Consider the following 13,076-nt stretch of genomic DNA (forward strand, 5'->3'; position numbering starts at 1 on the left):
CTTTTTTTGGCTGTTTATTTGATGAGTGGTAGGATTTGAAAAATACTTGGTTTCATTTCAGAAGTTTGGTAGAGATAACTGTGCTGGGAGAGTGCTGCTCTGGGCAGGGCAGTGAGGAGGTGGAGGTGTGACCTGAAACACAAAAAAGAAATCAAATCTGATTTGTCCTGATACAACATTGAGAATCCAACTCAGGTCCTCTTAAATAATGTAGTCACATAAAATTTGAAGCACTTCACAGTATAGCCCATCATTTTTGGATTTGATAGCTCTGTATTATGTAAAGAAGGGATCAAAGATACCATCCACCCATTTTTTTTCTTGCCTTTCTACCTTTCAGACCTAAGTTTGTGAGACATGCTGGGAAAAAACAAGAGCAAGAGGGGAAGAACAATGTATTTTATTTCAGAATGAAGTTTTATATAGCCTCCTGTCTCTGCTTGTCATCCAGTTAGATAAATGAAGCTGTAAAAATGGGAATATGTTGTTTTCCTTGGAGGAAGTAAAATGAAAAGCTCTGGAAGATGCAGAAATGCTGAGATACACTCCTAACCTATGTGTGTGTTGTAATAATGTATAAATGTTACGGGCTGGGGAAAGTTTCTGCTACACCACATTCCAATGTCACTTTTTTCTCTGCTCCAGGAACCCCAGTTTGGTTCTACATGCAAATTGCACCTATAAGAAATGAGCATGAAAAAGTGGTTTTGTTCTTGTGCACTTTTAAGGATATCACTTTATTCAAACAACCGATCGAAGATGATTCAACAAAAGGTAAACATGAAATACGTTGTTATTTTTTGTAAATGATAGAAGTACATGCTTGAGCTCAGACCTGTCACAGGGATGTGCCATGTCTGTGATCTGTGTCTTGAACTGAGGAAATGTTTCATGACCTGTCAGAGTTTCAATTCCACTCTCCTAAATTATTTAAAAAAAAAAAAAAGATAAATTACCATGATTGGAAATTTCCTACCAGTCTTTTTCTAGAGTCACAAGCCTTCCTTTTTCTTTGTAATTCACTTCATCATCACTACAGCTGGCACTTTCTAAAAATTACGTGGTTTTGAGTGGTTTGGATGTTATGTTGTTTTGGGAGATCTTTCTGTTATGGGACAGGTGTCATCTTTTCAGGAAAAAAATAATTCCAGCTCCTTGTGATGAGATACTGATATTTCTTTCCTCTTGGATGTGAAATGCAAAAGAAAGAGCCTGCTTGAGTCATTTATTACTGCTCAGGAGTGATGACTGCATGGCAGTGGGCATTGTGCTTGTTACTTATCAGCTGCAGGGGAGGATTTTGTTGAAATGCTCTTGTCCCTGCACAGCCCATGGCCAGGCCTGCAGCCTTGCAGGAGAAATTGGTGGGGAAAGGTACAGAGGACCTGGCAGCATCATCCTCTGCTTTAGTTACAAGACACGTGTCTTGTGTCAGGTTTACATGTGTATTGCTTTGGGTGAAACAATGCATGCTTACATAAAGAAGGACGTTATCCACATCTCTTGGAAGCTGCCTCCTGATGATTAATTCTTTACTATGTTTTTCCCTTCACGCTTGAAGGGGGCTTGATATCTCACTCCAAGCTGGTGTGCTCTAAGCCATCTTCCTTAGCATAAAGTTCGTGTCATTTGAATGCAAACAACGTTTCAAGTAATTTCTTAATATCTAGATAGCACTTATTACAAGTGTTTGGATAACAGAAAAGTCAGTTTATAAAGGCAGACTTAAAACGAAAGGCTCCCCTCCGAGCTGACACTAAATATGACAATTTTTTTTTGTCTAGAGAGTATTATCCATAAAATTATAAGATCCTGATACAGGAATACCTTCTCAGCCATCATAAACTTTACTGCCTCTACAATTTAGCTAGCAACCTGCAAATGTTCTTTGTTTCACTTTCAGCTCCATAATGTGGAATTTTTCTGCCTGGAAATAATCTGAATTTTTTAGGCTAAATGCCAGTTAATTAAAAAGACTTTATAGGTATCTGAAGGCATGGGACTGGCTCCTTGCTGCAGTGTATGTATTACATAGTGTGAGCTCATCAAGGAAAAGCCAGTTTTTGCAAGAATCTGGTTTCCTATTTTGATGCTTTCTGGGGGAACCAAGATGTATCTGACATGGAACCAGCTCCCAAAGCCCACTTTACCTGGCTCTGCCCCACTTCCCACAGGACTGAGCTGCACTGAGGAGTGTTTGACTGCAGCAGGACAGAGAAAACATTCTGAAGGTGTCTCTCAGATGCAGAAACGATGACTGTTGCTTCCTGTGGATCCTCAGCCTGGGAGTTCCAAACTGAGCTGCCTCCCCTGGGTAGTAGGGATGTGCTCCAGGGGCTGAGCTCTTCCCCTCCCCATCTTGTGGCTGAGGAGGAACAGAACCCATGTGGCATCCAGAATAGGAATATATGTTCCTATGGGAAAGAGCAATAGCAGTGAAATGTGTGACTTGTGTGCTGCTGCTGTGCAGTGAATGGCACCATTAGTTAAAATGCCAGGTACTAATGATGGACATCACAAAATACTGCCCTCAGCAGCCAGAGAGGTTTGGCTCTGTGTCTAGAGAGTGCTTGTATCAGTTAAAGTCATACCCTAAAAACCCCAAAACTCAAACAGAACATCGCAGGGGCAGCGCAGCCACATCTCCCAAGTGCATTAGAAGCATAGGATTGGAGCCTTAAGAATCTGCTCAGGGTGCTTTGATTAGAGCATTGATTAGCATTGATCAGTGCCTCCAACAAACCTCGTAATTACAAACCACTGACCCGATTTTTCTTCTGCTTTTGCATAAATTAAAGTTTGTCTTGTGCATCCTTGATGTAAGGAAATCATATTCAAATATTTGCACCACTTTACTACAGGGGTGGGAAACCAGCACTGTTGCATTACCCTCTTTGCCTCAGCTGTGTGGATCTCTGGGATCTCATGGCACTGGGATCACAGTGGTTTTGTGTCAGACATGGTGCTATGAGAGATACATAATTCAGTGTCCCTGCAGATAACATTACAATGAGCTCAGAAGCTGCCAGGCCACTTTCTTTTTGAATTATGAGATTTGTAAACATAGACGTTAAAATTTAGTGGAGAATTTTTAAAGCCTTGTGAAAAAGGGTTTCAATAAAGTACTGCTGTTGAGTGCTGGGATTTGCCACTGAAAGGGCTATTTTTTTTTTTTTTCCTTTTTAAAAGAAGGATATTTCTTCAGAAATTCTGCCAGGACCATGCAATACATAATACATAAGTAACTATGGTGCAGATGAGTTACTGTGTATTACTTACAGGAGCAGTAAATTTGAGATAAAAAATTCAGCAGAAATAAAATATTGATGCTATTATGCAATAACCTCTCCATACCAAAACGTTCTGCACTGTTCAAAGGTGTGTTGCTTTGTTGTGAAGCTTCAGTGTATCACACTCTGTGAGGTATTTAAATCATGCCAATGGGTGTATCTACCCTGCAGAGTGTCTGCATGTCCCCATTCCTGGAAATACCTGGTTGGGTTGGCCAGATCTACTTGCAGTGGCTGCCGTGGGGTTGGCATCTCGTGGAGACCTTGCCAGGGAACAGCAGGTTTGGGGGACAGGGAGTGGTGCTGAGGATGCAGATCTGCCCAAAAGTGTCGAGCAGCTTGTCAGGTTTGTGAAAACAGGACAGACAAATGAAGCAGTTGTCTTACTACAAAGCACATTGCCAGGGTAGGGTTTTTTTTTCCGATGTGGGCCTAAAAACATGTTTTTTGAGTGCCAAAAATGCAACTGACTTCACGGGGACAAGCCCCGTGCGAGCAGAGGGACTCAGAGGGACACTGTGACAGATGGTATCTGTTTCTGCTTACCTGTGTGCTCACCACTTGCTCTGTTAATGCTGAAACGAGGAGGAGGAGGAGGAAGAAGGAAGGAGGAGGGGGCTTTGCTTGCCAGAGGGAGTAAAAGTAATGAAAATTTTCCCCAGGCTCACCCAGGAGGCTGTGAATTTGCTGCAGACCAGAAAGCTGTTGAAACTTACTGGACTGTAAGCAAGACTGGAGAAAAGGGATATTTAAAAGCTACCTTCCTCTCATAAAATACAGTGACAAAGATCAAAACCCTTGTTTTCTGAGAGGGTACAGGCAGTGGACACTAAAGATTGGACTGACTTGTTTTCTTGTTACTCGTGCTCGGATCTATTATTGCTGGGTGATGCGTGGGAGACCTATGATGTATGGCAATGTAACAGTGACCAAAAGGTGCTGTGGAAAATTACTTTTAAAAGTGTCTAACAAGTCAGAAGTGTCAAAACCCCCCAGCAGCTCCAGCAGAAGCAGCAAAAATGATAAGGGAAGGAAGGATCAGCGGCCTGGTTGATGTGTTCCCTCCTGGGTGAAGGTGCCTCTGGCAGCTGTGCAGGTCTGGAGGGAAGAGAAAACACCCTCCATTGGTTTGGTTTTTGGTTTATAGTGCCCCAGCTCCTGAGCCAGTGGCTGGATGAGCTGTGGATGGGGGCAGTGTGGAAGAAGAAGAGATGTGAGAATTTGTGATGAGGCAGGAGGCGATGGATGCCCTTGGTGGTCACTGGGCCAGTGCCTTATTTTCTGGTGGAGGAGCTGTGCTGTGTTTGTCTGATCTCTCCTTCTTTCCTTCTCCTGCTCCTCTTTGCTAATGGGAATATTTGTCTGATCTGGATTCTGTAGCAAGCAGCAGGTCCCACCTGGTGGCAGAGGGCCAGATCCCCAGGTGTCCTGGCTTGAGGCCATGCACAGCAGAGGGGGAAGGCCACTACAAGCATATGAAAGATTGCATTATGTATTTTCTTCAAGCAAATAAAACCCAAAGAATCTTTTTTTTTAATGTTTGTACCATTGTCGGTTCACAGTTGGATGCTTTTATCAGCTTGCTGAGCTTTTATTCTGTCTTTACCCAATGGCCTTTTAAAAACATCTGAAGACTTTAAATTCCTCCAAGGACACACAGTGGTAATAATCTCATGTTTATTTGTCAGGGAAAAAATGAAGCCATTTTTCTGGGCCCTAACTATTAGGAGGGCGAATGGGGCCACTTAAAATGTTAACACCATTTGAAGCCAGGCGTGCTCTAGATTCTATTGAACAGAAAGTTTAAGTATAGAAAAAAAAAAGACTCCATAACAGTGGTGTTTCACTTAGTTGTGCAATGTTTTTATTCCCTTTGTTATCATCAGTGAAGAAAAAATGTGGCCTTTAGGTAAACCTAGAATGGTTTTTTTTGGTAGGATTCTCCCTGGTTATCTGGAGTCTCTGTGGAGTTAAATATCAGGCTTGTCACGTCTGGAGTGATGGGGAAATTCTAGTGAATACTGATGGAATGTTGAATCAGGATGCAAAGTTGTGTTAATGAGACCCCTGCAACTCAGGACTGTGTGCTGTTAACAGATGGGATCAGGTGATGGCACAGCAGGATCCTGAAGTTGCTTTTTGGTTTTTTTTTTTCCTTTTCACTTGATAGACCCAGACTTTGATAATCAAGTCTGTCTGGGACAATGCTGTAATGCTTCCAGTGATATAACTCTTTATGGTTATATAACTCTATATAATGATACAACTCTATCTCAGAGTGTGACAGAGCTATAAAAAGTGTAGTAGTTGCAGAAATACGCACTTATGGCTTGCTAATCCTTGCTAAGCCTATAATTCTGGTCCTTTTTTATCTTTAATAACTGCAAGTTATTAAGCATATGTAACTAGTTGCACATGGGAACTTTTTTTCCTTGAGGGGGTATCAATCCTGGTGATAATAGAAGAAGTGGGTGGAGGGATTATAGCATGAAAATAAGGTTTCTACCTTTAGCTGAAGCACAGTGTACCCTGTTGAGTACATCACCTTGACAGTAATCCATCACAGTAATTTAATAGGTTACAATTTGGATATCCTTAACGTGTTTTGATTGCACTTTCTGTGGCTGTAATAACAAGGGTCTCATTGCAAGAGAGACCCACTTGTTCTCATGCTGTTTCCTTTTGCTGTGATCCGCAGTTCCACTGCCTTCCAGGTAGCAAGGAGATCACCTCCATTTCTCCATTCTCCCCTGGCTCTAGAGTGCAGCATCCAGGGACTCCTGGGCTGGGAGAAAGGACTTTGGTGTGGGGGGATGACAAGAGAAGTGGTCATTTGCCAGGACACCAGGTGTGTTCTCAAGTGTCAAGAGCAGACAACTCAGTGCAATGATGCTGAGAGATAGTCTCTCTTAGTATTTAGATAGTTAGACAATATTTAGATAAAAAACTATTTTAGATAGTATTTGAAACCATAGATGTGGGATAGGCACAGCTTGCCAGTAACCAGGAAGACCTTCCAAGGTTGCTTTTTTCCTGTTCCTGCAGGACAAGCATCCCTGTTACTCGTCCCTGTTATGTCTTCAGTGACGTGCTGCTGGCACTTTCTGCAGACACTGCACAGGCTGAATAGTCACAGAGGGAGTTGTTTCTTCACTTTCAGGAGTGGTGCTCCAAGGCCTTATTTTCACTCCCCCTTCCCCCTCTGTATCATTTCTTGCTTTGCTATTGCTTGAGACCCACCATGATGAAGAAGAGGGAATTTCCATATCCAGGGTTGTTTAGTTTCCCTCACAGAAATGAAGTATTTTTTTTTCTGAATCTGATACAGCCTTTGGAGCCCTTTGTGTGCTCCAGTAGCAACCCACCAATGCACATTAACTGTCTGCAAGTTTCTGGAAGTTTAATGTGCAATGAAAATGAAATCCCATTGAAATCAAATCTAACCCTGTGAGAAATTGAATTAAACTGGAAGCTGATCTTTAAAGCAGCAACTGTTTGTAGATGGATACACTTTGTATGTAGAAAACTGAACACTCATCAGCCAAATTTAAAACGTAGTGGAGTTTAAAAGTCTGATCTGTCTAACACAGGGCATTCCACTTCACTAAGTTGCTCCTCTGCTGAACCCATGAACTTGTGTGTAACTAAACTATCCCCTCCAGGGAGGCATCCAGTATTGATTTAGAAGAGGCTGAGCATCCACTACATTACTTAATATTTTTTGTGCTTCTCCATTACACTTTTGGCATTAAAGAAGTGTCAAATTAGCCTGGCTTTGGCTTCTTGCAGTGGCATCTTCTTACGTCTTTTTCTCCCACTGTATTAAGAAAGTCCCACTAAGGCATTTACACATATAATCAGCTCATCACTGCGCCTTCATTTGATAAAGTAAATGAGTTCAGCTCCTTAAACCTCTGTCTAGACTGAATTTGGAGGTCTGGTGATGGCAGATACATGGATGTTTTAGCTGCCCTTTAATCCAGCTCATTGGCAGCAGTAGGGATGAAGCTGTGGTGGCCTGGATTTCAGCCTCTCAGGTCCCCAGCCAGTTTCTGCAGCAATTATTGAGGCCAGGTGGGTTTCCAGCTAATTCTTTGTTATTGCCCATTGCTCAGCCTCTCCAAGCCCAGTCCTTACTGTTATGTATCCAAGGAGCAGGTGACTTTTTGCCAAAGCCATTTTCATGCTGAGCTGCTCATCTACCTTTGGATCCTTTTCAGAAGTGTTCTTTGCTTGGGACATTTCCCCCTCCTGTGCTGGCATTACAATTTGCATTGCTTTTCCCTAGATGACTGTTCTCCGTTTAAGATGTATTAGTGGCACGTGCCCAGTTGTCAAGCGCATCCTCCTGCTTGACTGCCCTTGCTGCTGTTTAACATCCCTCTAATCCTCCTGTCATTTGACACTTCTATCAGTCATTTTATAAGGACTTTCAAACCCTGGAGACAAACACTGAATAGAATGCCTGGCCACTGGGGTCCAGAAGGCTCCCAGTATTAAATTTTTATGATTTTCCAATGCTCCTTGTTTGATACTTGCCAAGTAGCAAGTTCTTCACCCATTTAACCTGTAATTTACTGAACTGCATGGTCTCAATATCTCATTGAGAGGGTCACACAGGGTCAATTTGGTGAAGATTGCTGTGCAAGAGGCTTTGGCCACTCTGTGCCTCTGGGGTGATTCAAATGCAGAACCAGGATGAGGTGATGTGATGGCATGAGCACTTTGCTATCTGACCAACTCCTAAAAGCCAGGTGACTGAGACTTACAGTAATTAGAATTATGGTTTTTTTCCCTTCTTCCCAAAATTTGCGCCTGGTTTTTTTAATACCTGAAAGTAATTCCCCAGTGGCCCTGTGCATGTGTATAAAGTTTAGCTTTATTTGCAGAAAAGTGAAATGTAAGAACCTGGGCACCGTACATTTAAGGCTATTTGAGAAATAAATTAAAAAAATATATTGTAATTTTAAAATGTCTACCAAGTGTAGTCTAAAGTTATATAAATCTTAGCTCTTCTTATCAGTAGATCTCAAAATGGCTTGCAAATTAGGCAATTAGCATGATCTTCATTTTAAGGAGGAGAAACTGAAGCTCAGAGAGGTAAAATGATATGCCCAAGATTACCCATTAGTTCTTCATCCCTGCTGAGCTCCCCAGTGGTTGCAGTGGGTGGATGGTAGCTGGGAAGACAACATTGAGCAAGAAGGGAGGTTGGATGTAAAAATTGTCCCAGGAGTGCAGTGCATTATCAGACAGTGGAACACACAGAATTTCAATTCCGGAAATTTATCCCAATATTTTGAATTTCATTTTAATAGACTCTCAGTCCAGAAGTATTTTTAGTGCATCATGGGAATGATTGAACATTGTTTGACTATTAATCTGTTTATTCAGGAATCCTGTTTATCCCTCTCTCTCTCTCTAAAAATCCAATACTGGGATTATTAAGTTTTTCAAAGAGACAGTGAACTCTTTCAGACATACTTTGCCTGCAGTAAAGAGCAAACAGCCAGGCATTGTAATGATTTTACTGCTTGAAAATCTAGAAATAGCTGGGATTTATATATGCTATTTATGCCAAAGGATGATCCATGTTACCAGTTGAATTCCACACTTCCTAACTCTGAGCAGTGCTAGTGCTCTTTGCTCTTGTGGCTATGTCATAAATTATATATTATTTAAGCATTATTGCATGTTAACTGTTTCGTGCTTCACAGTGAGATCAGAACAATCTTTCCATGGTTGGGATCTGTTCCCTGTGACCCTGCAGGCAGAAATCAACACAAGCACTGCTGGAATTGCCCTCTGCAATTGTTTTTTGCACCCAGAATATAATTCTTAACCCAGGTGTTTTCCCTGCAGTCTAAGGTAGGGGATAGTTCCCTGTTGCACTGATTTAAAAGTCATCATTATTTAAGACCAGACAAACCCTGACAAAAAGGTTAATTGCAACCCAGTAGAGCTATACTAATGCTTTATTAGGGGGAACTAGTCATGTCTAGGTTTTTCAGAGCAAGTGCACTATAAAGGACACTAACATTTCACCTTGAGATTTTAAACTCTTCATAAACTTTGATGTATGAATTTAGCTTTAAAATAATATAATATAGTTTATGAACGAAATATTTTTTTTTAGTGTGGCTGCTAGCTGGGTGGTTAGATCTGTATTTGGAACTGTACACAAACTCAGTCAGAGAGACTGCAAATTTTCAACTGCTAATTAAATTGTGGTGAGAGTTCTAAGGGTTTTATCCTTTGCATATAGTTATATCTGAAAATATTTTCTGTTTTGTGAGCTTTGTGAGATTGGAAATCCTTCTGATTCCAAGGTTTTATCTCCACATAACCTTTAGGATAGAGTCTTAGATGTCTGTTCCAACCTAAATGATTCAATGATTCTGTGTCATCCCTTCCAGCATCACTTCTGCTTGGGGAAGCCTCCCCTGTTGCACTTTCTTTGGACAGCTTTTACTCTGGTTCTTTTTATGCTCTGCCATACAGTGCAACAGCATCTTGGTCCTGGCTGGCATTTCTGCTTACCCAGGGAAGGCAGCAGAGACGAGGAGGGGTGTTGGAGATGGATGGGGGTGTTTGTGTGCTGGATCCATCCGCAGGGTGTGTTGTTGGGAAGAAGGTTGGTGACCAGAAGGGCAGAGAGAGGTCCCTGTGGCCGTGCAAGGGTGCAGCTGGCAGAAATGTGAAAATGTGAAGTCTCTAAATGAGTCTGGAAAGGATTTTGCACACAGAGAAAGCAGCGAGTGCGGCGGTGGAGGGGAGGTTTTTGGAGAGCAGCTGCCACAGAGCTGTGCCTGTCCCAGCTGTCCAGGGTAAAACAGAAGGATGGATTTGGGATCCCAGGGAGAAAGATGTGTGGGCATAATACTGGTCTGTTTGGAGAAGTAGCTGATGGAAAGGCACATACTGTAGTGAGTAGGACAGTTTGGGCTTTCTGGTGGTGGAGGGACAATAGTGTCAAGTTCTAACCTGGAAAAACAATTTCCCCCTCAGGCACCATCTAATTTCTGTAGTGGTGCATGAACCTAGGGAGTGGCTGAGTGAGATCCTCAGATGCTTTTGGAAAGCCTTTCCTCCTCTGAGGAGGTGTTCAGGTGCTCTGTCTGCTTCACCTGACTATTGCCTACCTTCCCCCCCATGCTCCTGCACTCCCCCAGGCATCCTGTCACAGCATCAACAGCTTCAACCAATGTCACAGCACCTGAGGTTTAGAAAAAACACCTATTTAAAAAAAAAAAAAATTAGTTCTCCTGTTTTTATTTCTCTTTAGAGAAACCTCTGGCTCAGCTGTTGTGTGAAGGATGCCACAAAGTCACCTCTGTCAAATTGGCAGTCCTTTTTAGGGCAAGAGACATGGAGAATACTTTGTGGATGTAAAACATTTAATTGTGTCTAAAATACATGGAGGAAGAAGAAAGTTGCATGCCTGGAAGGGCAGTGTTACAGCTGGGCCAAGGCAGAGACTAGTTTAGCTCATGTCTATTGGCATACTTGCTTTATGTCCTATTCCTGTAACTGTTAAACCTCCAGTTTGTTGTGACTGCAGAAATTTTAATGTGAATAATGGATAGACACAGGGAAATATTTTGCTCAGTTCCTGTTTAAGAGATCTTTGTTTTGGATCCTGAGAATAAATGCAGATCTTGAGGGTTGTTTTTTAAAGCAGGGGAACAAATGCTTTTTGTTTTGTCCCTGAATGAGAAAGTAATTAAAGAGAACCAGGGGAAACAATCATTTTATGTGTCTGCTATTCCAGAATTTTCCATTCGAGGTAGGTCACGTCTTTGTCTGGAACCACCAGTTTAACTTCTTGTAAGGAGGAGCAGCTGCTGGCCTGACCTGGTGTGTGATCTGATGCTGCTGCTACTTTTTTCCCCAGGAATCTGAGTGCAATGGTGCGAGTTCAGGGTGCTATTTTTCAAGTGGTGCTCTGGAATAAAGACACAATCCAGCTGAGCTGAAGAGAGCGTCAGAAGTGTTGTATTTTCTCACGAGTACGGTTTTGTTTCTGCCCCTCTTGCACCTGCTATTTGCGCAGCTCATTTACTCCTTCCAGACTGAAAATATCTGTGAGGACAGGCGGTCACTAATACTTGGGATAAAATTATCATTCTTTTCAAGTCTCTGTCTATAGAGGAAAAGAAAGGAGAGAATCGTTTGAAGAAACATTGACAGCAGTAGGCAGCTATGCAAATTTTCCCTGGTCTATTTAAACATACACATCGGTTTTAAATATAATTCTGAACTTGTCTAGTCTACAACAAGGTCAAGAAACAGAGACATGTACCCTGTGCAGATTATTTCAGACACGAGGCAGCCTGTATACATTTTCACCTTCCCACTCATAACCCAGCATGTTGCTGTTGCTGTGTTTTTTATTCTCTTGGGTTGTAAATAGGAAACAAAAGAACCAGGTACTTTTTTCACACTATTGCAGATGGATAGATTGGAGCAGGTAAAATAATGCTGGACTTGGTGCCGAACTGGAGAAAAAAGTCATGTTAGTGTATTCTGTGCTTCCAATATCCCGAATCATGGGCTTCACAGGGCTGAAAGAAATGTGAAAATGTGACGTCTCTAAATGAGGCTGGAAGGGTTTTGCAAAAGTTCTGCTCTGGCACAAAGCAAAGCTTTGGTCAGGGTGGAGAAAGGACATGATGAAATGGTTTGTCCTGTGAAAGGAAGAGGTCAGACCAGATGAGCAGAGTGGTAACCTTGAATGCTAAAATTGTGGCTTCTTTCTTTCACATGTCATTGATGATCTCACATGGTAGTAAAGGAGGATTTGAAAAAAATCGTAGTTTTTCCTTTTTTTTTATTTTTACAGCAAAAGGGTTGCTGTTGTCTGGTATGCAGCTTACTGCTCCATCTTGCAGGACAGATGCTTTTCTTACCTAAAACAGTGACAAGGGATTTCTTAACAGTTCTGTTTTTATAAGAGAGGCATTTTAAACCCCGTATTTTTATGAGTGGGATCTCTCAGCCTGCAAAGCACCATGACAAAGGATTTCTAGAGAGTACATGAAGCCATCACCTGTCATTGCCAGCTCCTGACTCTTCTCTAAATCCTCCTCTAGCTGGACACAGTACTGCAGGAACTGGCCTCACCAGTGAGGAGGAGATGGGAGGGTTCACCTTCCTGGACGTGCTGGTGGTTCTGTGTCTAATTCAGCCAAGGATTTCCAGCATGGACACGTTCAGCTTGGACTCTTGGGAATCCCCAAAGCATTTTCTGCCAAACCACTTTCCAGCATGTATTGGTGTAGGGGGTTGTGCTTCCTTAGGTACAGGGCTTTGCACTTCTCCCTGCTGGTGTTCCTGTCAGGAGTTGGAGTAGCTGACAGCCCTGAGATGTGAGCGACTGGGGCTGTATCCAGCAGTTTGTCTGGGGTGGTTTTGGCTTTGCTGAGTACTTTTCCATCACTCTCATATCAGCTGCGAGGCAGGATGACATAATAAAGATTTGGGACTGGGCCATATTTGTCCTTCTGGACCACAGGGAAATATTTTTCCAGGGGAAGAAGACAGTGACTGTGTGCATGTGTCTGTGAGTACCTGCCCAGGTCTGGAAGTGGATGAACACCTTCCTGGAGGAGAGCTGCTCTCTTTCCCTGGTTCTTGCTGTGTGTTTGCAGTGACCCAAAAGAAATCACCCGGGTGCACTGTGGCCTCCAGCAATTACTAGAAATGCTGGGGCAGAGCTGTCATGATGCTGTTACCAGGCTCACTTGCTCCTTGAAATTGCTGGTTTAGAAAGATAAAGAACAGTTC

The 13,076-nt window shown here is 42.4% G+C and overlaps 1 protein-coding gene across 1 annotated transcript in view; it reads left to right on the forward strand.

Annotated features, from left to right (window-relative positions):
- Nucleotides 1-13,076, forward strand: part of KCNH5 (potassium voltage-gated channel subfamily H member 5) — a 144,821-nt gene that overhangs the window by 10,523 nt on the left and 121,222 nt on the right. Inside the window, exon 3 of the mRNA XM_042047621.1 lies at nt 646-774. Within this exon, the coding sequence (XP_041903555.1) occupies nt 646-774 (129 nt within the window). The remainder of the gene's footprint in view (nt 1-645; nt 775-13,076) is intronic.

The sequence above is a fragment of the Corvus kubaryi genome, unplaced genomic scaffold (assembly GCF_017639235.1).
Source record: "Corvus kubaryi isolate FWS band 111438036 unplaced genomic scaffold, C.kubaryi_AGA036_p1.0 66, whole genome shotgun sequence".
NCBI lineage: Eukaryota > Metazoa > Chordata > Aves > Passeriformes > Corvidae > Corvus > Corvus kubaryi.